Source organism: Falco naumanni, chromosome 2 (assembly GCF_017639655.2).
Source record: "Falco naumanni isolate bFalNau1 chromosome 2, bFalNau1.pat, whole genome shotgun sequence".
NCBI classification, from domain to species: Eukaryota; Metazoa; Chordata; class Aves; order Falconiformes; family Falconidae; genus Falco; species Falco naumanni.
The window spans coordinates 72,109,201-72,136,556 of record NC_054055.1 but is presented as its reverse complement, the minus strand read 5'-3'; the positions used below and the strand labels follow the sequence as shown (position 1 = coordinate 72,136,556).

Here is a 27,356-nt window from a genome sequence, read left to right as displayed (position 1 = left end):
AAGTTAAAGAGAGATTTTCCAATTTATTTATTTTTTTTTTTTTTTGGTCATGACTTTTCTGGTCTCTTAGCCTAATTCGGTTTTACTGAACAAAAGTTTATTTCTGGAGCTGTTTATTCCTTAGCCATACATTGGCCTGTCAGCTGGGAACAGAAAGTATCTGGAATATCTGTCCTATAACGCTGAGAACTCATGATTTTAGGGCAAGTTTTTTGAGCTGGAAACACATCACTCTACATTTGTCTCTGATACCGCAGCCCCAGTTGGCAGTATCAGTGATTAGGTAATGATGGAAAGACCTTCTTTTCCAGAGCTGGAGTATTAAGCCATGTGTAACCCCAGCCATGATGGTATGGGCTCACTGTCCTTTGGAAGCACTGAGGTGGAAAAGGGGTCTGCTTTGCTGCCAGAAAAGGCAGAGCAGCAGAATGAGGAACTCCTGTATTTATCTCAACATCCAGGATGTGAACCCTCATCCCACTTCTCTTTTCTCCACCTGCTACCCTCCAAGTCTTTTACACATTTTAGTACTGATAAAGCCATGGAGGCCAGTAAAAATTTGCATTAAAATGTTACTTGCATGGGAAGTGACTGGCGTATGTCTCAAAGCTGTTGTTTCAATAAACTTATGAAAATTTCCATTCATTGGTTATACTCAGGTTCATACTTTCAAGGTCTGCTATGACTCTGTAATGGTCAAACACTTTACATATGTGTATATTCTTGTGAGAGAGCAAGCTATGATTGTGCTGTAGGTACGTGACTGGAGAAGATACTGTTCACACAGTACTATAGTGCTTATACTTCCATTTGGTTTTGAATTAAAAACATCAGTAGTGCATGGAGTTTTACAGACAGCGGTGCTAATACACTAATTCAGCTTTCTTACTAATGACACAGTAATGGACTGGTTTACACCAAAGCAGGGAACACTTAGCTCTTTGGCTTCTAAGAGAAAGAGAATTTGATGTTTAACGTTCCACATGGTTAGAAAGCACTTATAAGTTGTTATAAGACTCTATTTAACTTTTATAAGCTTGTCTGCTTATTATATTTTTGGCCTGACTTGATTGAATAGCAGATTCAAAACCATGCCCCAGATGGCTAAGTATACTCATATACCTGTATAGCAATGTGGACTGTATGGCTGAGATCACGGGGATCTGACTTACAAGCTGCTGCAGTGTAACAGGAAGAGATAAAAATTACTTTGTCCTGCTATTAACTACATGGAGGTAGGAACATCAGCCACTGAGAAACAAAAAGCAATGGAGCATCTCCTGGTGCTTCACAGGAAGCTGTTTCAATGATCTTTAGTTAAGGCAGATAGCTGATAATGACATGGAAGAAAAATTACACAAGTTATTTTATTAATTGATGCTCTACCTGTTGGTCCTATCCCTGACATTTGTTGTCATTGATTGCACTTCCACATCTCACATTTATTGAATGCTTATAATAATGAATGTTTACATAAGAATTATGTAGTCATAGAATAGTTTGGGTTGGAAAGGAACCCTTAATGACCATCTAATCCTACACCCCTGCCACAGACAGGGACATCTTTCATTAGATCAGTTGCTCAAAGCCCCATCAACCTGACTTTGAACACTTCAGTGACAGGGCATCCACAACTTCTCTGGGCAACCTGTTCCAGTGTCTTACCACCCTCATAGTAAAAAAATAATCCTCATATCCAATGTAAATCTACTTTCTTTGAGTTTAAAACCTGCCTCTTGCCCTGTCACTGCAGGCCTTAGTAAAAAGTATCTCTCCATCTTTCTTATAAGCTCCCTTTACATATTGAAGGCCTCAATGAGGTCTCTCTGCAGCCTCATCTTCTCTAGGCTAAACCCCAACTGTCTCACAGGAGAGATGTTCCAGCCCTCAAATAATTTTCATTGCCCTTCTCTGGACCCACTCCAACAGGTCCATGTCCTTTATGTTGGGGACCCCAGAGCTGGATGCAGTACTCCATGTGGGGTCTCACCAGAGCAGAGGGGCAGAATCGCGTCCCTCGACCTGCTGGCCACAGTGCTTCATATGCAGCCCAGGAGACAGTTGGCTTTCTGGGCTGCAAGCACATGTTGTCGGCACATATCCAATTTTTCATCCACCAGGATCCCCAAGTCCTGTTCCACAGGGTTGCTCTCAATCCATTAATCCCCCAGTCTCGATTGATATTGGGGATTGCCCCGATCCAGGTGCAGGACCTTACACTTGGCCTTGTTGAACTTCAGAAAGTGTTGAACTTCAGGGTCCATCCCTTAAGCCTGTCAAGGTCCCTCTGAATGGCATCCCTACTCTCAAGTTTATCAGCTGCACCACTCAGCTTCATGTCATCCACAAACTTGCTGAGGGTGCATTCAATCCCACTGTCTACATCATTGATAAATAATGCTGGTCCCAGTACAGACCCTTGAAGGAGACCACTCATTACTGGTTTCCACTTGGCATAAAACCATTGACTGTAACTCTCTGGACACAGCCATCCAGGCAATTCCTTATCCATCTAACAGTCCACCCATCAAACCCGTATCTCTCCAATTTAGTGGCAAGAATGTTGTGGATCAAAGGCCTTTCAGAAGTCCAAGTAGATGACATCTACCCAGAGGATAAGATAGCTGGCGAGGGAAGCCTGCACAAGAGTAATAGACTCTGCTGTTCTGCTGTGCTCTGATTCAACAGGTCATATTCATGTATGCTTTAATTCCACACTTAACAAAGCATACAGATTACTGAAGGCTGCACAGGAACTTTGTAACCACTGTGCGTGCCTGAAGCATGAGCCTGGCTAGAGTGCTGAACAGGGTAGCAAACCTCAGTCTCTGCCCCAGTGATACATGTTTGTCCCCCTTAGCTCATTTCCCAGTTCTGCTGTCCGGTTTTGGAACTGGCAAGGCCATCATGAATTTCTTTTCATAAGATCTATGCAATCAGCTGTTGCCTGAAAAAAATCACCCTTGAATTCCTTGATTTTTTGAAAAGGTGTTTTTCACTTTGCTACTGAAGTCTTTAGCATGTTGACCAAGAAGGAACTCGTTCAGTGAAATAGATAGTAGATGAGACTAGACAGACCAGAGAGCAGAGCTCTTAGCCAAAGTATTCTGCAACCATCCCAACTTCCCCCAGGTACCGTGCATGCCAGCCACAGCCTTGCTGCCCTCAGACTGACTATTAACCTTCACAGCTGCCCCTCCACCCTCTCCACAGAGCTATAAGGGAAGTACAGAAACAGCAGGGGTTTAAGCAGAGAAGGTGTGCTCTGAATGCCATGTTTGTGTTAGGAGCATTAATAAAGCAGGCATGTGATAGCGCATGTTGATACAAGACACAAGTCCAAGTGAAGATGGGATGCCAGTGTCCAGCTCAGGGAGTTTTTACTTGGCTATATAGCCTTCTCATGATGGAGATGCTCATGGAAAGGCTGACAAACTTGTGGTAGTGCTGATATGAGTGTTGCCCTGTAGTATTTGGTGAAAAAAGTGTATTTTCGTTAGGACTGCTTCTTTCCCTCTGTGCTTTCCTGCAACTGGCTGGGGTTGGAGTCTCTCAGTTCCTTGGGCAGTTGCCCTATGTTACAGGTTTCCCCCACATCCTAGAAGTGTTTCTTAAACATGATGCCTTGCAAGGTAAAGCTACTTTTAACCAGATTCCCTGTCTCCAGGTTGAGATGGACTCATCAATCCTTCGTGTGTTTAACTGCATCCTCGCACTACAGCTACCACTGCTAGGTTTTACCATTCATAAGGAAAACCCTTCATTACCAGCCACTGTCTCTTCTGTCAGGACTCTGATGTTCTGGGTTTTGTTTGTGGATTGATGTAAGAGAGGTATTTGGCATTTCCCTCTTCTGCTTGAAGGGTCTTGGTCCTTCCCATTCCCATTTCTTCTGGCAGAACTGCGTCCCACAAGAAGTCAGACTGGCTAGCAGCCCAGACTAGAGCAGGAGCAGGCCAAGGTATATTCAGAAGCTGAGCTAGCTGTTGTGCTACTAAATTAAAATGACCGTGCAATGCTTCTGCCACTAATAAGTTTTCTCCAGCAGTTAAAAAATGCATCAGAAGGACTTCTAAAATCTCTCCAGAAAGGGGAAGGCACTGAAGGGTGGGGAGGGTTACATCTTGCTGAGTGTCTGTGAGCATGAAGTGAAAAGCTTCTGGAGGAGCAGTGTGGGTTGTACAGTTTTGTGAGCCCTTGAGAGGCTGGATTTGTGGTTTAGTTGAAGCGCTGAGCTAATGCTGAGGGTGGCTCTTACAGACAGACTATGAAGCCATTCATTTATTTCAGTGACTGCCTTTTGGAACAGGCAGATACCACTTCCTTAACTGTCCAAGTCTGGGTCCATATTTCAGCCTTGACATACTCTGTTCTCTTACCACTCTCCAGTGCTGCTATAGTCCATGAACGAAGTCATTCACACCACTGTAATTTTCAGTGCATTACTAAGGATAGCCATAATCCCAAGGGATGTTGAATTTGCATGTGTGTATTTTCAGCATTGTTGACATTTTTTTGGTAGTTTTGTCCTGTGATTGACTAACAGCAGTTTCTTCAGCTGGCTCTCATATAATTGTTGAGGTCTTCCTAGGCCTTGCAAGCAACACATTTCTTTTCCTGCAAGCCGAGTATTGTGCTGTTCCCTCATACTATTTTGTACAAAGGGGAAAACTTTTACTTAAGTCAGCCAGAGGAAGACCATCCCCCCTAATGTGTATTTGGCTTGCTCAGCTCTTCCAGTGACTCTGAATAGCGAACATCTCAGTTCCATTTAAACAAACAGTACTGAAAAAAATCCAATTATAGTAGTAGTTGTCAGTGTGGAAAACAAAGCTATTAAATTCTGATGTACGGGTGGATCTGTTTAGTTCCTAAACAGCATAGATCAAACTGTTTCTTCCTTTTCTTGTGAATTAGTGGCACAGATAAATTCTGTCAGAGACTAATGCAGTTTAGACATTAAAACATTTCGGTCTTTTAGTGCATAAACAGTCTGCATGCTTTGGATACGTAAAATCAATATGTAATTCCAGTTGCACATTAATAAAAGGTCAGATTAATTTTATATGGTAAATGCAGGGTACTGCTATATAAAGCAACAATAGGATGGACCAATGCATTAGGAGGATGCGTTCTTATTGCACTTAAAAGCTTTTAAACTGGAAAGGTGTTTTTCTAGGCAGATTTTTGTCTATTAAATATTTCTTTTGAGTTGTCTCCATGACTTCATTTCTCCTTTTTTGTTTCCTCCAGAAATACATGCCAAAACAAGTCCCAGAGCCCTCATCTAGCCATTGTACTGCAGGGAGAAGTCTGGATAAGTTCCCCAGCGTAGCCAGTAAACACAGCGTGATAAGTGGGTAACTGTCAGTGTCACCCAAGGGCATCCTGGGGTACTCATGCTGTCCTGTTAAAAGGAAGGACTGAACATCAGACTCAGGTTTCTGCAGCAGTAAAGTAGGGCAGATGAATAAAGGAAAACATTTTAATAACTATGCATTATTAATATCACTAACAGGCCATTAAATCACCCATACCACACGCATTTAATGAAGGGGAATATGTTGTTTGAACACTGTGTAATTGTCAAACTAAGTCATCTGGCAGAGCAGCATGCTTTGCTTCTTGAGCTATGACAGTTTCGTGAGGTTGCCAGCAGTCAGAAAGGTTGGCATTTCACTGTAGAGATTCAGAATTATCTTGCAGCTAAAGCTCCAGAGTCATGTTGGAGAAAGCTAAATTCAGTCTCCTTTTTTTGTGACAGATCTCTGTAGTTCCTTCGTCTGTCTACCTGCGGGTTTCCCACTCTGTAGAGGTGTTGTAACATTTTCCTTTCCTCAACAGTATACCTTTTTAGGATATAAGTTTTTCAGAGGGTGATACATCAATATTCACCTGAGAGATAACAGAGAGTGGCTTATTTTAAGGAAAATTTTGAGTAAAACACCTTTCCATTATGTTTTCTTCTCCTGTGTTTGTTGTGCTTCCCCAGAGACACAGCCCAATTCTTGCAGACCTAAGTTACTGTTTTAAATGGAACTCTTTATCAGGTTTAACAGGTAAAGCATTGTTAAAGCCTAGTCACAAAACCCTTTACATCTGCAATTTAACTTTAATTTGAAATTCAGCTTTGAAGGAATCAATATTTAACAGGATTTTGCAATATGACTAAGTTTGCTTACATAAGGAAAATAAGCCTTCCCATTGCTGCATTTAGAGTAAGAATTAATTTCCCTAAATGTTAAGAAATTGGAAGAAGTAGGATTTATGGATAGGCTGTTAAACAGTTCTCTATCAAGAAGACTCTGGAAGAATTGAAATATATTCTGTGGAATCCCTGAGTACATAACATATCTAATGTAAGTATCACTGTGTGTCCTTTTGACAAGTTTTAAGCTCTCAGAAATACCTCTGAGTTTCTAAAGGGTCAGCAGTTTTTTCAGAGGAAGGCAGTGAACTAAGGGCATTTTGACAAAATCAAAATCTGAAGTCAGGTATTTGAGGAAATTCTGTTTATTATTATGTAATTAAATCCCTTCCTTTTTTTCCTCTTGTTCTTTTTTTTTTTTTCATTTTGACTTGATATTACTATGGCAGGAGAGTGGAGCAAGAAGTGGTCTTCACTCCTCTGATGTATCTTGTGCATCACTTCATACATGCAGAAACCTTCAAGACCCGTTTTTAAAATTATATTGGTAAGAAAGAATTCTTACCGCTAGAGTGAAGTGGATAACGTGTAGTCACCGAAGGCTTCTGAATGCAGGGTACAAACAGCCCCAATGGGGAGATACACCTGAATGTTTCTATGTATTAATGGTTGACCAAATGGTGTATTTCTTTATTTCTGTATTTCTGAAACTCTCAGACCATATGGGAAGAAATGACTGAAACCTCTGTTTCACGTTATGACCTACCCACAGAAAAAGAATGATGTTGTGCCATAGGGGTCACAGCAACAGGTGCCTGGTGTCTTGCTGGGCCACACAGCACTGGACAAGGCATGCCACCAGTTTTATCTTCTCGTCCCCTACATGCAGGCCTATGGTCATTCTGTATTTCAGGCAGTGTTTACCAACCATCCAACCATTCCCTATATTCTCCAGAGCAAAGGCATCCAGATATATCTTGTGGTTTTACTCTTTTGAAGTGACTTGCATCCTATTGCCGGTGTGCAGGCAGCACAGCTCGAGAGCCCTGTTGTAGAGTGACGTTGTTGTGATACCATGATGGTGATGTGAAATTCAAATCCAACAGGAGGAACGGCATCCATCTGAAACACCAGCAGAAAACCAGATTGGTGCCTGTAAGGATGATGCTTATATCCATGCTAACTCTGTTAGAAAAGCAGAGGCAATACCTAACATTTGAAAAAGAATGAAAGTATTAGTTTTTTAGAGCCTGTAAGTGCTAAGATAGTGTGTATAGCATGGGCAGAGGGATTTACACTAGTCCCATTTGCTCAAGACAAAGGGAACCAAGGATTCTGTTTCCTTTCAACTTCATGAAAGTCAAATCTGCGTTTCTTGACTTCTAAATATCATCCATCTCATAGACTATTGCTCTTCCACCATTTCAAAGAGAATTAGAAATTGATTGGCCTGGAGGGAGAGAAGCATGAATGGGAATATGATTGTCTGCAGCCTTAGAGTGTTAATGCAGGAGTAAAAACGTTTGAGTTCTGGTCGCTGTTTCTTTTTTTCTCTTAACGTAACTGAAGGTGCTTGAATTTGCATAGACTTTAACATACATGGTGCTCATAGTGACTTTTTTCAAAGTCAACACTCACTGAAACTAGCATAATCCTTTCTGGCCCTTCTTTTAGATTTCTTATTTCTGAGTATCCTTTCAAGCACAGTTTTTCTGTAATGTCTTAACAATGACCAGTCTGTGCTTCAAATAAATTAAGCACTACCTAGCAGTGAGATACTTGCCTTAAGTGTAAACATCAAAAAACACTAATGTTTGAATAACCTTTTCAGCTACCCATCATACGTGTACAGTCACTATTCGGTTGCTTCTTTGTAACACATGAAACATGCATGCTGCCTCTTCATAATGCAAGCTGTCTCCCTATATTATAGACTTGGTTGGCTCGACATGAAAGATTATTCTTTATCAACACAGAACACCTCTATATTATTTGTGGAAATTATGGGATAAGATTGCATATATGATATTAATATTTAAGAACTATGAAATTATGCAAAGCCTGGCCTTACTTTATTTTACAGGGACTTATCCTTAGAATTAGTCATGGCAAGTAAAATGTATGTTGTAGCAAAAGGAGAACAGGTTGTTGTTGTTGTTGTGGCTTAACTTCAGCCCAAAACTAAGTACCATGCAGCTGCTCACTCACCGCCACCACCACCCAACAGGGTAGAGAGAATTTGGAAAAAAATAAAACCCTTGTGTTGAGGTGAGAACAATTTAATAACCGAAATAAAATATAATAATAACAACAACAATCGTAATGAAGAGATAGGAGAGAAGAATAAAATCCAAAAGGAAAAAAAAAACAAGTGATGCACAGCACAGCTGCTCACCACCCACTGACTGATGCCCAGCCAGTCCCCCAGCAGCGATCTGCAGGCCCCAGCCAACTCCCCCCAGTTTATATACTCAGCATGAGGTTCTGTGGTATGGAATATCCCTTTGGCTCGTTCAGGTCAGCTGTCGTGGCAGTGTCCACTCCCAGGTTCTTGTGCTTCTCCAGACCTCTGGCTGGCAGAGCCGAAGAAACTGAAAAGTCCTGCACTTAGTATAAACATCACTTAGCAACGACTAAAGACATCAGTGTGGTATCAACATTATTTTCATACAAAATCCCAAACACTGCATTATACCAGCTACTAAAAAGAAAATTAACTCTATCCCAGCTGAAACTAGGACAGTTTTTTAACAGAAATATATGAATGACATGAACAGAATTTGGCCCTGGCCTTTGCCATCCAACAGTTTTGTGAAGTTCACTGGGGAACTTATTTGCAGTCAGTGAATCTCTCCCAGGTTTACATCAACCAGAAAGTCAGTTGTTCAAATCAGCGGTGCACAAGGCACAAGTCTGGGACACATGCAGAAGTACTGTATAATAAATACGATACATACCTTCAGAAAAGAAAAAAAATGTCTCCAGCTGCTTTTTGTGAGTAACCTGGCCTTGTTGGTGTGCACTGGGAGACCATAAGAACACCAAATCAGTCATGTTTTCAGGGAAATCAGGAATTGGAAAGCCTCAACTCAGGTTGCAGTCTGCCTAGGCATGGAGCTTTTCATCCCTCTTGAAGCTGGGACCGCTTTAATGCCCAGCAGTTCTGTAAGTGGCAAGCATGACACTGAAAATCAGGCACATCAGATAACTGATGCACAAAAGTCTGGGGAAGAGCTATTCTCAACCATATTTTGATTTTGTATTCTGTGTTGTAACAGTGATGCAGAAAGAGAAGAATTAAAGGTAGTGGCAGAGAATTTAATTTTTTCATGGACTTCTACCCAGAAAACAGCACAAATCTTGATTTGTGCAGTGTAAAATCAACACTTTTGACTTTAACTCTGTTTAGCTGCAGCTTCTCAGCTGTTAATACATTAGACCAGCATCACAGTTTCTGTTTTATTTGCTGCTGAAGTGTGGATATCAGCATAAAAAGGAACAAAATATTGATCGTTTTGAAATCTTATGTTAACTTTGTGCTTCTTTATAACCACTGAAAGCAGTCACATGCAGGCACTGTTTAATATATTTGTTCATTCGTCTACTGGAAGGCATTTTCACATCAAAACAGTGTCATCAGCTGTTATATACAATGTATATCTACCCTTCCATTTCACAGAGAAGAGATGAAACTATTTGATTTATTAATAAATGAAAGAGTTTCTGCCATAAATCAGAATTCAGCAGTTTTGTTTCCTTACATAAACTACTATTTTAATTGGATTTTCTCTCTTCCCAGATACTATCTGGTTAAAGACCATAATCACATATTTCAAGTTAATTGTAACAGAACACAAATACACAGACGATAAACTTAAAAATAAAGAACTTCTATTTCCAAAACTGAGTTATAAATGAAAAGAATCCAACAAAGGAGGGAGAAAGTCTACATGGTAGTTGCATGGTAGCAATGAAGAAGTTGAGTAGGTTTAGTCCTTTCTGATCTTGACAGGATCTTTCTTCTCTGTGAAGACTTTATCTCTAGATTTTTAGTAGGTTTTTTCTTATTTGTAAAGTCACTGGCTGACAGGCTTTCTTAGCAGAAAGGGAATTCAGTGTGCAAACTTCCAGTTGCTTTAGAAGCTAATGTATCCTTACAGCACTGAGACCATGCTCTCTCTGCTGAGTTCAGCAGCGATAGAGAAGCTGCATTTTATTACATTGGGTTTTATTTTTAGGTGTCTTTAGGATTCCCGCAGGAGCATTCATCAAAGATGTTAAGATTTCTTTTGTTTCTTTTTTAAGACCACTGAATGAAAATTTGTGCTAAATTAACTGTATTATATATAGTATGTTATAATAAAAAGACAAGAAATGTTTCCCTTTCCAGTATCTTCATTTTATAAATGCAATTTAAGTTACAGTGGTGACTCTTCTTTAACACAGTCCATAGGCAGACAGTATATTATTAAATACCTTGAGCAGTGTATATGGATTATTTTTCTTGTAGGTTTGTTTGAGGCTTCTTTTTTCCTGCCAAGGAACATACCAGGGCAAGGAAGGAAAAGATCATGTTCTGGAGCAGCAGGGCAGGTGTTACGCAGACAGCACAGGCTTTCCCAGAAAAACAAGCTTTGGTGTGACTTGGGAGAACTTCACCTTCTCCAAGAAGCTCAAGTAAAGCCAGCTGCCATGTAGCTCTGGCTGCTACTGTATGTCTCTGTAATGTGAACCTTTTGGCTGCTGGAGGCAAGGATACAGGCAGAGTGCATACATTTTAGGAGCTGTAGTAACAGATTTCAGATGTCAAGGCCTAAAACCTTCGTGATTTCTGTTCTAGCCAGAGATTCCTTCCTTGTGACTGCTGGTGTCTCTGCCTGTCTGAAGTGAGCAGCTGAGGAGTGAGCATCAAAGGAAGTGAATGTGTTGCTTTACAGTATCTGCCTTATTTTACAGCCCAAGGATGCCTTAGGCACCTCTGTAGAACTAGATATTTCCAAGCATGTCCAGCATCAAACTTCAGTCACCTAGAGAATCACAGAATCATAGAATGGTTTGGGTTGGAAGGGACCTTAAAGACCGTCTAGTTCCAATCCCTGTGCCATGGGCAGGGGCACCTTCCACTAGACCAGGTTGCTCAAAGCCCCACCCAGCCTGGCCTTGAACACTGCCAGGGATGGGGCATCCACAGCTTCTCTGGGCAGCCTGTTCCAGTGCCTCATCACCCTCACAGTGAAGATGAATCTACCCACTTCCAGTTTAAAGCCATTACTTCTTGTCCTGTTACTGTATGCCCTTGTAAAAAGTCCCTCTCCAGCTTTCCTGTAGACCCTCTTTAGGTACTGGAAGGCTGCTATAAGGTCTCCCTGGAGACTTCTCTTCTCTGGGCTCTCTCAGCCTGTCTTCATAGAAGTGCTACAGCCTAATGACCATCTTTGTGGTCCTTTTCTGGACTTGCTCCAACAGGTTCATGTCTGTCTTGTGCTGAGGACCCCACAGCTGGATGCAGTGCTCCAGGTGGGTTTTCATGAGAGTGGAGTAGAGGGGCAGAATCACCTCCCTCGACCTGCCGGTCATACTTTTGATGCAGCACAGGATACGGTTCACCTTCTGGGCTACAAACACACATTGCCAGGTCATGTTCCAGTTTTTGTCAACCAGCATCCCCAAGTCCTTCTCCTCAAGACTGCTGTCAATCTGTCCTCCACCCAGCCTGCATTTGTGCTTGGGATTGCCCCAGCCCACATGCAGGACCATGCCCTTGGCCTTGTTGAACTTCATGAGGCTCAGACGGGCCCACCTCTCAAGCCTGTCAAGGTCCCTCTGGGTGGTGTCCCTTCCCTCCAGTGTGTCAACTGTACCACACTGCTTGGTGTCGTAGGCAAACTTGCTGAGGGTGCACTCAATCCCCGTGTCCGTGTTGCCAACAAAGATGTTAAACAGCACCAGTCCCAGTACCTGCCCCTGAGGAATGCCACTCATCACTGGTCCCCTTTCCCTGTCAGTGGGAAATTCACAGGCCTGCCATGACTTCTCAGATGTGATGGATGGTGGCATAGCCACTTCATTGGCCAGTTCTCTCAGGACCTGCAGGCACCAGTTCCCTCAGGACTCGTGGATGCATCTCATCAGGTCCTATGGATTTGTGCACCTTCAGGTTCCTCAGATGGTCTCAAACCTGATCTTCTCCTACAGCAGGGAGTTCCTCATTCTCCCCAGTTTCTGCCTTTTGTGTTCTGTGATTTGGGCAGTATGGCTGGAGCACTTGCCGGTGAAGACTGAGACAATGAAGTCAATAAGTATCTCGGCCTTCTCCATGTCCCAGGTAACCAGCTCTCCTATTTCCTTCGGGAGAGGGGACACATTTTCGCTAGTCTTCCTTTTATCACGAGTGTACCTATAGAAGCTTTTCTTGTTGCCCTTGATGTCCCTGGCCTGATGTAATTCTGTCAGGGCTTTAGCTTTCCTAACCTGATCCCAGGCTGCCTTTGAATGCAATTGTCCAGTCAATTCCTTATCCACTGAGTGGTCCATCTATCAAATCCATGTCACTCCAGTTTAGAGACAAGGATGTCACGAGGGGCAGTGTCAAATGCTTTGCACAATTCTGGTAGATGGTGTCAGTTGCTCTTTCCTTATTCTACAGCACTGTAACCCTGTCATTTTCTTCTGACCAGGAGAAATATCTAATGATCTTAACCAACAGTATTTGGTGCTGAGATCATCTGGATTTCTTCCTAAGGCTCAGGTGCTTGTCTGCCAACTTAAATGTAATTCAGGGAGTCTGATTCTTAGCATAGCAATCTTCCTTGCTCAGAGCTGTCCTTTGTTTTTACTCCCCACTCCCCACCCCCCTTGTTTACAAGCTGAATTCTACATCTAAAAGTGATTCTTTCCTCCAGTGGGCTGTAGCTGTCTCTAAGTGACAGCCCATCTTCATGGTTCTATCATCTCTTGTTTCTTGAAAATACAGAAAAGGTTTCCCAAAGTGTCAGGTGTGGGTGGTTTGAATTGTCTCCTGTATGCTCTAAGTCTTTTTTTCTTGCATGTGTAGCTGGTGGAAAAATGGAGGGCGTTGATGGTGATGCTGACATATCCTCTAGTTTCTTTTATCTTTTATTTAAAATCACCTCTTCTGAGTAGAGACAATATATTTAAAAAAAAAAAAAAAAAAGGCAGCTGTGTTTCAGAGAGGCTGGCAATAAGATTGTGTCTGTCCTTCAGTTACTGATTCTTAGTCAGCCATTCCCGTACCATGTTCTGAAAAGTAGTGGTTGGGGTCTACAGGTGCTCAGAAAAAACATTACAAAACATAACAGTTGCAGTATTACTACTGTTGAAAGCTTAATAATATAATAATTCACAATTTGTTCTTTCATTTAAATGGTGTGAAAAGCAGTTTACTTAAAAGCAGTCCTCACTGATGGAGACAAACAGCCTTCTCAGCAGCACCAGGACCGGGTATCTCCGATTTCACTGCATAGTTTGTTTGGTCTGGCAAAGAAGGGAGAACCTTGATTTCTATTTAACAAAATCAAGTAATTATGCTGTGATACGATGTTTTTCTTCAGACACAACAAGGTGCTAGCTACAGGTAAACTTAGATAGTCAGCAAAAATACCAGCTTCAGACTAATGAGCTAGAGAATAAAGAAGTTTTTAAGTGTTAATTAGGAAAAAGTTATTCTGCTATATATGTGTATTTACTGTAGTAGATTAATTTATCGTGTTGACATAAAGCAATCAAGAAGTCTTGCTAATATTTCAAAAGCTCATATTAGCTTTTTCATAATTAGCAGTATATTGACTTATGATGTCCTAGATTTTCAGTAGCTTCGCTGAACATCAAATACAGTGATACTATTGAATATTTTGAGCCTTCCCAGACCAAATTCATTTGACTTCTGGGCTCAGCATCTTTTCTCTAATTCCACTGGTAGAACAAAAAAAGTCATCCTTGCAAGGGAGATTTTGGAAGGAATTTTGGTGCCCAGGTGCCTTTGATTTCCAGTGCCAGTGGTCAGTGTCATTCATTTAATTGCCTTTGAAAAAAATGGACTTTAACATATTATGAAAAATAGAAAATAAAATTATTTTGGCTGTAATTTGCAAGTCTTTGCCCTAAGTAATTAACACTTTTATTATTCCAGGACTCAGAATTTGACCCCTTGAAGTTCACCAGTGTCATTGAATGCGAGAAGCCAAACAATGACTTAAGTAGGTTTCGAGGTTACATGTGAGTATTTCATATAATATCCTTCAGTATACACTCCTTTAATATGGAAAAAAAAAAAAAAAAAAAAGCAGGTTTCTTTTGGGCATTGTTCTGTAAGTTGCATCTTCACATTTAAGTCGGGCTGCATATTTAAAGATCTTTTAGAGGATCCTCATTTGAGATTTCAGGGTGAGATGGAAGCCTCACATTTCCATTCCTTAGGGTGGATTTAGATGTTAGCTTTGTTCGGTTTACACTCCAGCAATGAATGCATGAAGTAGTGCAGTTATAGATACTCTTCTGCCTTCTTTCCATGGATCAAAAAAGCCCATCTGGAAATGGGAGGAAATAGAAGACAGGTCCAAGAGAGCCAACAAACAAACACAGTCTGTTGTATACTACTTTTATGAAGGTGGGTCTGTTTGAAGGCAAAACTGGTACTTTTGCAAGTATGGCAGTATTCCTTTCCTGTCATTCAGATAAAATAAAACAATTGGCTCACACAGTGGGTGTGCTTGTGCATCACCAAGCAGAATCACCTACGTCCACTTGTCTTAATTCTAAGCAAACTGAACTGTATTAATAGGGTTCTCATCTCTGGCCAATCAGTCCTGGAGAAAGTCCTCAGAAAAAGATGATTTAGTATGTGCAAAGCGCTTTGCTTCTAACATAGCCAGGACTGTAGTGTGTAGGCATGCTGATAATGGTGACTTAGGAGATGCACTCTTGCATGACATTTTTCTACAACCTGTAACCACATGGAGGGTGAGAGCCCAGGATATTTAAATTTTTGTCTAAATTTTAATGAAGAGAGTTAAACAGACACTAATTCTGTTTAGAATACAATGATTTATTACCCATATTGATTAATAGTGATAAGCAGTATTGAATTGCTTAAATGGCTCAAGATAAATTGCTAGAGCTTGGGGAATTTTTTATAGTAATGCTATTTACCACTTCAGTTACTACTCTCAGATGTCACAGGTTGTGTAGGATGTGCTGTCAATTGGTGTAAATCATGACAGGTTTTTTTGAAACTACATCAGGTTGTAGTGTGGGAAAATGTTTTCCTTTATTTAGCAGCACAAAGCCCTACAGTACATTTAAAGGTAAAAGTTTTAGTATTAGACATTACTGCACAAGGGTCTGTAACTGTCTACATTTAATAGAGAGCCTGCTCTACTGCAGAAAGGACATTTTCGAATATGGAAGTGGAAAGTTTGGCAGCTTTTCCAACACACTTCATGTGTGTGAATCTTAGTCCCCAAAATATTGAGCAGCGGTTGAACACTGTAGAAGATATGCATAAATTGGTGTTTCATTATATATTTAATTTTGTACTCCATGTGGAAAATTTCTGCAGTGTGTAAGTTACAGAAACATTTGAATTACGTAGCAAAAAACATGGTAGTGTCTTTTGGAAGACTGTTGTTCAATATTGATTCTATTTAATCTTCTTCATATTTTAATGTTTCACAAATGCTGTAATATATTTTGACACAGCAAAAAAACAAGACATCAGTTTTGAATCTGGCAGAAAGCATCAGGTGATGTCCAGGTCTCATCAGCTATGCTGCAAGAAATTTACAACTAATGGACCATGGGGCACTTGAAGTAAAGAGCAGGGACCAACCCCTCAACAAGTAAACTCTCAGTGTCCTAATGTATCACGGGATAAGGCTTTTTTCCCCCCTCTTTTTAAATTTCCTTCATTAGTATCATGAAATCATGGGTCTATTTCAAATCAAACATTTGCAAGATGAATAGTAATTAGCACATCTGAATTGAAATGTCATTGCTGTGTCAAACTCAGATCTTAACTCCTGTTCAAAATCTTACCAGTAGTCACTGCTTGAAAGAAAGATCCAGATAGCTCTCAGCTGGTAAAAGCTCAACTGAAAAGAAATGTTACTGAGCTACTTAAACAGGGATGCTATGAAATAATAGACTTGCAAGAGATCCATATGTAAAAGCTGTGCTGAGACATTACTGTCAAGGTTTGCTTGAAGTTTTGACCAGTTAGTAGGTTTCCAGTTTCGATTAAGACTATTTTTTTGTGTTTTAAATATAAAGATCTCTTTTAGTTCTAATGTCTGTGCTGACAAATCTTTCAAGGAGCTGGGGGGGGGGGGGGGGGGTGGCGGGCAGGGGAAGAGAGAGTCTGTGTGTCTCTCTGTGTCTCTGTGTTGTAAACATGTGAAAGTTCTGTTACCTGCAGTTCTTCTGAAAAAAAGATCACTACAGAAAACCAGTGTAGCACAGGCAGGACAGTGTAAAAGGAGACATGATAATACAAAATCACAACAATATTGCAAAATGTGTTGAGATGAGCCTGGTCCTATCCTATATCTGCAAAAGTATAGCATGCACGTTACTACATGTGACTTCCTCAGTTATATTGGCACAATCTCCATTGAACACACTCTGGGTGTGCAGACAGACAGGCACACTACCAGTTCTACTCAGGTGCTTGCTTTATTTCAGTTTTGCAGTTTCTGCACCCTCAGATATCCCAAGCATACTTCTTCATTGTATTTCCCCTAGAAGAAGTCTTCTGTGTAAAAAGAATAGAATAAAACCTAACATGCCTCCTGCCTGTAAGGGCCTAGCCAGATTATGTGCAGTATGCATGGACAACATTCAAAAATCCCATGCGAGGTTCCAATAATAACAAAAGAGGCTTTAAAATCTTGTTTCTAGCTCTGTGTGTGTATATGGGCAAAAGAGAAGAGAAGTAATAGTAGGCATTCTGGCTTTTCAGCTTTTCTCTGAAAGTAAGAATTTTATTATTAGACAAGAACAGAAAACTTTATCTGATCATACAAAATAACTATAGCAATGAATTATAATAATAAGAATACATCTGTGTGTTTCTAGTTCAAAGCTTGTCATAAGATAACAAAAGCAAATTAAAATAAAATCAGGTTACAATTTTTTTGAGGGAAAAAATCTATAAATCTATATAGTGATGTTTGCTTAATGTACTATAGTGACACCACCTCTCCTGGGGAAAAAAAAACCAGATTAAGTTTCATCAGAATTGAGAGTTAGGATGATTCTTACTGATGATGTGCACTGAAACTATTTTTAAGATGCTGAATATTTTCTTTGGGAGTGTCAAGCCTTGGAAAGTAATGCCAGGTCTACCATTTGCTTTGTAAGATACTTGAGAAACCAGAGTGTGAAAATACTCTCTTTTGAATACAATTTTGATACGTCACCTTGTCCTTTAGTGCTGGTAAACACGTAACAAGGAAAAATATAAATAGAAGGCTGAAGTGAGCTACCGTCAGACATATTTTTGCATTGCTATTTTAAACCAGGAGACTAATTTTTACACGATCACTTTCACAGTGCTGTAGCCAAGTAGTAGCTAACTGCATATGGTCTGCCCATTTCTCCTAATTCGTGGTGCACGTGTATTTTAGATGTCTAGATACTGCATATTTGTAGTGTCATCTGTGTGAAAAATTGCAGAGAAAAAGAGCATTGCACCTGCACTTGCCGTGGCGTTTCCTCGTGGGCTAGCCTTCACATTCCGTGTGTCTGAGCAGCTTCAGCAGGCCGCTGTTTTAAACACCGACAGAGAAAAGTTTCCTTCTTTGCCTCCAAAGTTACACTGGCCTGAATCCAGAGAGGGGAAAGCAGACTGTTCAACCGCTGTAACAAGCTTAAGGTTTATATCTCTGCAGGGCTAGAAATGGGATCTAAGCCATCCCTCCACCCAGACATAAAGTTATAGCCTTGTGAGGTTTGTTATCAAAGTGAGCAGTTTTATCTAACTCTAGTTTTCATTATTTTTTAATCCAGACCTTTATGTCTGTAATTTTTTTTTCCTTTTGTCATCAGTGCCCAGTTGTCTTACATGTATGTTCTGTTAGCGAGTCACTGGGAATGAGTGCAGGCAAGAAGGAAACTGAGTTTCCTCCAGCCCATGCCAGCTTCTTTCTCACAGTTTTTTATTTCATCCATGTTTTCTAAAGGTCTGGTGAGCAACAGGTGAGTTGGATGACTTAATTTGGATGTGGAAAAGTAAAAAGCAGTAGCAAATGAATGTAAAGATGAGTTGTAGGTGAGAAGGCTCAGACTGTGGGTGAGAGCCCTAGACTGGGGTCTTGGCACCCGCAGGTTAACTTCAGGTGTTGCTCTGTTGCTTTGGGGCACTTGTATAAGCTAAGATAGTATGAACAGGTATATAATGATATAGAACAAATACACAGGTAATTGGGTATAAAGGTTGCTGTGTGAAATAAACCTGTCACAGTCCACTGTTACTGTGAAGTGTAAAAAAATGATGAAGGCTATAAAATCATAAGCCAGAGCAATTACATCTTAAGTAGGTTTATCTTTAAAAAGTCCCATTTATTAACAGGAATTGTAACTATCATTTGGAGGCTTTATTGGAAATTCAAACTAACATTCTCATGATTTACAAGAAATGCTAATGTAGAATTCAGCCTTAAAAAGCAGAGGAATGGCAGAATCCTGGTAGTAGTGTAATTTCTACAGCATGAAATCATTAAGCAGTTATTTCCCATAGTTTAAGCGCAGCCAAATGTGGGTAATTCTCTAGCTGGCAATCAGTGCTTATACCTATTAACATACTGCAAGAGGGCTGTTGGGCAGCCCCCGTTTTTGAAGCTCCTTTGGCAAAAGGTGAGGCAGTGGGTTTAGGAGATTTGCAGAAGAAGACAGAAGTAAAACCTCTGTTCTTGTATCTGAGGCCAGCAGGGAGGGTGGACTGGGTAGGAGAGATTCTCACATGATGAAAAATAGATCTTCAGTTTTGTTATCAGAATTACAAATTATGTTATCTACGTCTTCTCCATTTGTTTCTGGACTCTAGTCAGATATTATCACTGCTGCTGCCTCAGCTGTCAAACCCATCACTTCTTCTCTATCCCTACAGTGAAAAGCTAAGCATACCTGTTGAAACACCAATGCTTTTAATTTTAAAATTGAGCAGGAAGTGAGTATAATATATTACACTGAACTTAGAAGGACTGTGTATATGTGTCTGTAGATATATACGTATGTATGAATGTATATGTATGAATCTAGATCTTATTTGTGTGTATACTCACTAAGAGCACTGACTAGAGGCTGCATAGCATAAGCAGCATAACTATATAATCTGCATGTATTTCTGCTAGGCTGGGGAAAAGTAAAAGGATTCACCACTGTGAACCTTTTCTTCTTGCAGATCTCAGGATATTTTCTTTAGGCCTGATATCCTAGGAGCATGCACTGAAGTTAGAATTTTGATCCTCATTCAGAAAAAGAAAATATTTTAATAATCAGGAAGAAGCATGAAGATATAACCCAGGTGTGAAGGCTTAGAAAATAGGAAGCAAATAAAAAGAACTCCATCTTTTTATAAAAGGCACAATTTTAAGCCAGATTGCAGATTTCAAGGGACACAGGCTTTTAAATACTGAAATCCAGCTAGCAATAAAATTCAATGTTGCAACAGCACAATGTTAATTTTAATATAGCACATGCTTTTCCAAGATTTCTCTTCAACTCCCAGCTTTTACGAGTTTTTTATTGCAGTCTGGTTTTTAGACTTTGGAATTGTGATTGTCTTGATGCTCTGAAACTGAAGATAGACCATTTAAACATCTCAGACTTTGCTTTAGTCTTCTCTGAGGCATGATACTGCAGTTGATTAAATTTTATTCATTTAGAAAAGGTTTGAAATTACTATTTGGTTCGACTGTTTTACTAATAAAACATTCTAATGCTATTTTTTAATTGTTGTTATCATGGTTTAACATTGCCCTGGTGACTGTTAATTCTCATGAGGCTGTTTTCTGTATTTCTCTGTCAGTATGAAATTTGAGTCAGTCCATGCACAGCAGACAACAAGTTGTAGTGCAGACATTACTTTGCCTCATTTTTCTCATGTCTTTTGGTGCTAGTCAACAAGAATCATCAGGGTGCAGGTCATTTTGCCTTTCTTAGAGTCACCGAGGCACTTCTGAAAGGAATTTCTCTTGTTCTCACTGATAAACAAATGCAATTTTTTTTCCTTTCTTTTTCACTGCACTGACACATATTATCCCTGGCACATCTTCCTTAGTATCATATGCACTACACAGCTGCTCTTAGCTGGACTGGATTAATTGTGATTGCACAGTCCATTTGCCCATACACAGAAAGTCCAATGCATTTTCAAAGAATTAGATAGGCGGCACACATGCTGTAGATTAGGCCTGCATATCTCTAGTGAGCATTTGTGCAGTACATTTATATATCCAACAGCAACTGGTACTGCTCCAGCTGGGCTGCTGCATGTCTGGGATTCTTGGGTAGGTAATCTCAGTTTTCAAAGTCTGCCAGAGAATCTTCCCAGGAGGAAGATCTAAGGAAATATTTCACCATCAGGTTGACAAAACTTAAACTTTGAAGCTGTTTCCTGGGCTTGTTATATTACAGAGTAGTATGATTTAACAAGCTTAATGTTTTGACATGCTGTGCTTTGTTCTGTTTTTAAATTTTCTGCAGTGTACATAAAAGTGGAAAAAAGGATGGACTGTTCAAAGAAAATCTTTTGTTACGTGGATGTACCATTAGAAATACAGAAGAGGTTGCAGGAATAGTAATCTATGCAGGTAAAAGCTGCTTTTCTGCCTGACATGGCATACTGCCTTTTTATAGTTTCCTTAAAATAATAACAAAAATCCATATGACTTCATTTGATGTAATTGTTTCTGCAGGGCATGAGACCAAAGCTTTGTTAAATAATAATGGACCCCGTTACAAGCGCAGTAAGCTTGAAAGACAGATGAATGCTGATGTCCTTTGGTGTGTCCTCATACTTCTAATCATGTGTCTGTTTTCTGCCATCGGTAAGTGCTCTTTAAAAGTACAAACTGAAGTATCAGACTTTCTTGGGATTCATGTGCTTTGCTTAGCTATGTCAAAAACATATGTATCTGTCCAAATATGAAATCCATCAAGCTGCCTCCTTACTTCCTAATTTTTGTTGTGTTGTCTTCTTTGAAATCATCTACACTCATCTAAGTAGCTTCTTAGTATCTGTCAAATACATGCTATTAGTACCAAGATCTGAAGGCTTAGGTTCTATTACCCTTGATAGCATACAAAAATGTCAAGGCCAAAAGAAGCCACTTGGTAGTATGTAGTCCCCTCAAAATTACAGGTGGTAGAGTGTAACGTGCCATTAAACAGTCAACAGAGTAATTTATGAGCAGCAAATAAACATAATTAGCACAGTGCTGTTCCCCAGTACTATTTATTAAATCAAGGGCACAGTCCACAACATTGACACACTGTCCGCAAGGCTGCAGCTTTAACATAGAAGAAATAAATAAAAGTCTAAATCTGCATAAATCCAGGTAGAAGACACTTGAGACTTCACATTATGTTTAAGGAAATGCTGAGGTTCAGGTTAATACTCTTAAAGCCTTTATTTCTATTCATTTGTGAGAAAGAATTGAGTTTTATGTTTGGCACCCAAAATGATTTTTTATATATGGCATATGTATTCCATATCCTTAACGTTTGTGTTTTCTGTAATGTTTGTGTGAGTCAATCAGCATAAACACCAGAATGTTTCCTAACAACCATGGTGTAGTTTAGTAACAGTCTTATGCCATTTTAATACATCTCTGTGTGCCTTTTTCCAGGTATTGTTAAAAGCTTCTTAAAGATGAGTATTTCCAGCTGTGATTCAACCAGCATATTTGTTTCCACTGAGTTCGTGACACCCTTTCATAGCATCTGTGTTGGGGAGCCCAGTCCTCAGGGCTGAAGTGCCATGGCAGGCTTAACTGCAGGTAGTCACTGCATGCATCTGAGGTGTTGTCCCCAGAGCAGCAGCAGCAGGGTGCCCACTGTGGTGGCTTCAGTTCAGCTGAAACTCCTGAAATGTATGAATGTGAATGGGAGGAGGTGGCACGCAGTAGGTGACAGAGCTAGAAAGTAGGTGAGCATGCTACAAGGGTAGAAACCACCAGCGGAGGGCCAGAGCAAACTGCTGGAGGTGGCAATGACCAAAAACAGCTGGAAAGAAATTTGCTTGAGCCCTTGGAAACCAGAAGTGCCTGGTGCTTCAAGACATGCAAAGCTGTGTTCTGTAAGAGTCAGGCAATGTTTTTTGCTTTCTGTCAAGAAAGTGTAAGTGGAGGTACAACTAATTCTCTTGAAAATCTGAGTTAGGGTGTTTATGAAAACAATCTTGGTGTAGGTTGCACTCAGTATGGGACTTCCAGGTTTTGCTCTCAAGAATAAAAACATAGACATCAATAAAGACATCTTTATGGTGATATGCTCATATTGGTAATACAGGGACAAAATAATTTGCTTATTTGGCTTACGTACTGGTTGGGGTTTTTTCGAGAGTTCAGTGTTGGGTTTCTGTATCAAGATGTAAATGACCTTGTCAAATGTGGCTGAAAAAGATTGCTTTTAAAGTACAGTTGTGCCCTTTTTTTCTGATTCCTGACATGGTGAAAACAGTTTGAACGGTTCTTACCAGTCAGGAATCCTTACTTGTTTATAACCTTAAAAGCATCAGGCATACTATTTTAGGTCTTTCAGGACTGCAAATCCTAGCACTGTACTTAAAAAGGCACCTTTCTGTCTCTTTAACAAGACTGTCATCTTCCCAAAATAATAATAATATTAACTTTATCTTTATTTAGCTACCAGCAAATTCAGTAAAAAACGTTTTGAGCAAGGCTGGCTTAGAGTTCCTTCTGTACTTAGTTCCTTGGCTTACATGCTATTGACTCTGCTGATACTGTTCTTTCTTTAGTTCTGTAAACATGGTGGGTAAGATTCACACAGTAAGATTAGTCTCTTCTGACTTTATCCAGCTGAAATTAGTTTAGTGATAGCTGGCTAGTGATACACCTAGTGCAGTCAATAGAGTTCCTTCATTATAACACATCGGATATCGCTGAAATAAATCACTTTCTGAAGACTCATTTTCTCTGCTGATTACCGAAAGACCCTAAACTGCTAATCTAGACTAGCCAGCTCACTTTATTTTTATGTGAAATTACTCTTGCATACTGTCCTTAAGGCCAGACAAATCCCTTTCTTAAGCCCCAAATCTCAAGGCAGAAAAAACCCCCATGGGTTTGGGGCCCTCTTCAAAAGTCGTGCAGAACAGTTGAAGACAAATACCACTTTCCCACATAATTCAACTCTAAGAACAAATCCATACCATAAGCATTTTTCCTTGCAGTTAATTTGCTTTTTTCTCTGTTTCAACTCTTCTGCAGGTCATGGCCTATGGGTATGGCAATATGGTGAGAAGAAGAAACCAGTTTTTGATGTTCCAGGACCTGATGGCAAATATTTATCTCCTGTTTTAGCTTCAGTATATTTATTTCTGACAGTGATCATAGTTTTCCAGGTAATCAAGTTGTACATACTGTCACCTCTGTTCACAGTTTGCTGTAATAAAGCTATAAATTTACAGTATGTGTAGTACCCCTTCCAGCAATAAAGCATGTAGGAAACTAATAATGCACTAAAAAGAAGTACATTCAGTCACTTTAAAATCAAATTTTAACTATAAGAAATGTGATAATATATAAACAGGAAGCTAAATTAAATAAAAGAAGTGGCCTACCCAGTGGTAAAAAGATGGTAACTTCTCTAAAAAATAAACCGATGCACACAGTAAGCTGTCAGAGCTCCCTTGGTGTTAGGGAAGGTAATCATCTGAGAACGTTTCCCAAGAGACTCAAGTATTTTATTTTAGTTTATTTTACTTCAAACAAGTAGGAAAAGATAGGATGCAATGGGCCTTGCTGGGAGAAAACAAGTTTTATGTTTCATATCCGTCCACTGTGGAACAACACCTCAAATACTGCAGGTGCCACTTTGGGTACAGTGTCCTGGTATGAACATAAGTTGTATACTCTTTTAACCTCTTTCAAAAGATACTGTTCTTAACAACTCCATATCTCAGCTAGATAACAAACTCCATTAAAAATATTTTGGTCCTGAGGAGAAATGTACTGAATGGCAAAGGTGGCAGTAAGCTAAGAGAAGTAACAGACTCATGTCACTGGGACATGTGGAAGTACGCCCAGTGGGACACTAGAGGAGGCTGCATTACTGGAGGCAGCAACTCCTTTATGAAAAGAAATGAAAAAGGATGTTAAATAACTTTTTACTCCATAAAGTATTAAATTATGATATTGATTAAAAAATTTCACCACCAAATTCTTCAAACGCCAACCTTTAACTGTAGTTTTGTTTAAATAACCACATTTGCCACTTATATACATGCTATAATTTATCCTTCATATTTAATTCAGCAAGCTAAATAATGTGTGCTGTCAGGAATTTCTGTCCTGAAAAACATCTGCAGAGAAAATCTCAGGTACAAATTAGATATTTCATGGAGTTTCAACAATCCTCAAGAAACAGTTGAAAATCTTTTCTGGAGAGACTCCTTCTCACATCTCTTTCTTCAGCAATTATAAAATGTGTTCTTCATTCAGATAATCTGCAGTGCAAAAGTTAAGGCCAAAAAGATTGCTCCTGTGAAGAGGTTAACACTCCTTATTTTGTTTCCCACCGTCCTGCAAGGTGAATTTGTAAACAGTCTATTGTTTATGCAGAATAAATTTATCCCATTCTTTCACATTTACAGGATTCTAGTGTACTGTCTGGGTTTGGTCGGGGCTTTTTTTCTTTTCCTTTCCCAGCTAGTTTCAAGCTCACCTCATTAGCCTGAAAAAGATTTGCTTCTGTCCAAGTTTTGATAATGACCCTTCTAGACAGAGTAATGCATTTCAGCTTGGCAATTCACCGTAGGTTTTCCTCATCTAACACAGTAAATACCTTTCAAACATAATAACTTTACAGTAGATGTTTAAAGTACATAGCCTCTTTATGTTCTAGTCTAGTACCAATTTAACTAGATTTTACTAATTCATTGTATCCTTCCTTCTGTTTTGTCCTAATTCTCTTCCTTTTTGTGTATTCTAGGTTATGATTCCTATTTCTTTGTATGTATCCATTGAAATAGTTAAAATCTGCCAAGTATACTTTATTCATCAAGATAAAGATTTATATGATGAAGAAACAGACTCTCAGCTGCAGTGCCGAGCTTTAAATATCACAGAAGACTTAGGTCAGGTGCAGTTTATCTTTTCAGACAAGACTGGGACACTTACTGAAAACAAGATGGTTTTCCGAAGATGCACTGTTTCTGGAATAGAGTATTCCCATGATGATAACGGTGAGCTCATGATCTTGTTTTCTATCTAACAGTTGTACTTTGAGCATTCTGAACTAGATATAAAGATTACTGTCATCTTAAAAAAAATTACATGTATCCACTCAGCAAAGTCTGTAATAGCTGTTTTCAGATTAGTATAATTTGATGGCTGTGTTCAGCTAGCAATGCCAATTTTACCCAAGTCTTCTGTAACATCTACAGTATATTAAGGCAGTTAAAGCTTCTGGCTTTAGCTCCTGATAACACAAACACTTGAGCATGTGGCTAATGTAAGCAAATTGAATAGTGCTGCTGGTATCACTATTGTTTAGGGTGTTTGAAGTATGCTATGTGGAATACCAATTTTAAGCATACAGCCAGATTAGTATCTGATTTAATACCTGGAATGAGATTATCCTTTTGTGCTGAGAAATAAATATAAACAAAGTTACTGGGTTTCATATTAACAGGAAACATAATATGGTGTAATAGCTTGTTTTATGTTACCTTTGTCAGATTCTTTTCAGTGATCCTGTGTGACAGGTCTGTGTTAAGGTATGCTCACTGTTCTATGAACATTGTAGTTGAAATAATGTCTCCAAGTACTATGTTCTTGAAACACTAAAACGTCACTAAAAAGGGAATGTGAGGGTTGTCATCCCTGTGTCATCACCGTTTTAAAATTAGTAAGTGAATTCCTGTTTTGTGAGTTCTTTGTAATTTGTGTTATTTTCCTGTAACATTTTATTGTTATAATTTTTGGCATAGCATATCTTAACTCTTCAAATCATACTCTGTATGCAGGGAAATATTGATAGCTACAATAATGCATTCCTATTCGTAAATAAATTATTTTCTTAATCTACATAACATATAAAGATCAGTAAGTTTTCTCAAAGACCATTACAGAAGTTCAGCTTACAAATAAGATACAGAATAAGAGAATAATCAAAATAGACTGGAAAATCTAAAACATGCTTTAGAGAGTTCATAAGATTCCAAACTGAAAAAAGATACTAGGTTTTGGATTTTGCAAGGATCGGGGGGTTTTCTTCTACTTTATAATAGTACTGAGACCTTACATTTAAGGCACTCTTTTTCAAGAAACTTGCTGTTTGGGTAGTGTTATGATCCCAGTGTTACAGAAAGAACTTAAACAGAGAGAAGTTATGACTTCCTACCTCTGTACTGTAGGTAAGGAAGAGAGAATTAGGAGCATCTTTCTGGACACCTAATTCTGCTTGTGACACTCTGATTATTCATTCTTGTTTTCTCATTGCCATTGATTTGTTTGTATATATTGCCGTTTGCTTGTTTATACTAGTTTCAGAGTGTACACTTTTCCTTGCAGGAATGATGACGATACTGCCACCTGAAACAGTGCAGAAAGGGTGTTTTTATGAGCTTGGTATCATCAGCTGATATGTAGACTGAACTCAGACTCCTGAATTTGAGTATTGAGTTTCAGATCTTTTTTCTTCAAATGTAATGTATTTAACAGAAATCTAAGTTTGTGCATGCTTTCCTCTTACGATTTCAGGTTACAATATAAATGTTAATGAAAGCAGAGTGAATTTCACTACAAACGGAAATGTCAAATAAGTACTTAAACTGATTTTTTTCTGTCATTCTTTTCACATATGGCTATGTTTGGGCTTTCTTGCAACTCCAGTCAGTATGAAATTTCGGACAAATACAATTTTAAATTAACATGGAATTTATACACAATATTTTACTCTTTTTTTTTTTTTTTCTCCTCTACAGAATTTTGGTCTTTCTCTGTCA

At 39.3% G+C, this 27,356-nt stretch overlaps 1 protein-coding gene across 1 annotated transcript in view; it reads left to right on the top strand.

Moving 5' to 3' along the window:
- Positions 1 to 27,356, top strand: part of ATP10A (ATPase phospholipid transporting 10A (putative)) — a 118,351-nt gene that overhangs the window by 51,216 nt on the left and 39,779 nt on the right. The window contains exons 3-7 of the mRNA XM_040584814.1: positions 14,298 to 14,383; positions 20,870 to 20,976; positions 21,082 to 21,213; positions 23,617 to 23,750; positions 25,340 to 25,592. Coding sequence (XP_040440748.1) covers positions 14,298 to 14,383; positions 20,870 to 20,976; positions 21,082 to 21,213; positions 23,617 to 23,750; positions 25,340 to 25,592 — 712 coding nt within the window. The remainder of the gene's footprint in view (positions 1 to 14,297; positions 14,384 to 20,869; positions 20,977 to 21,081; positions 21,214 to 23,616; positions 23,751 to 25,339; positions 25,593 to 27,356) is intronic.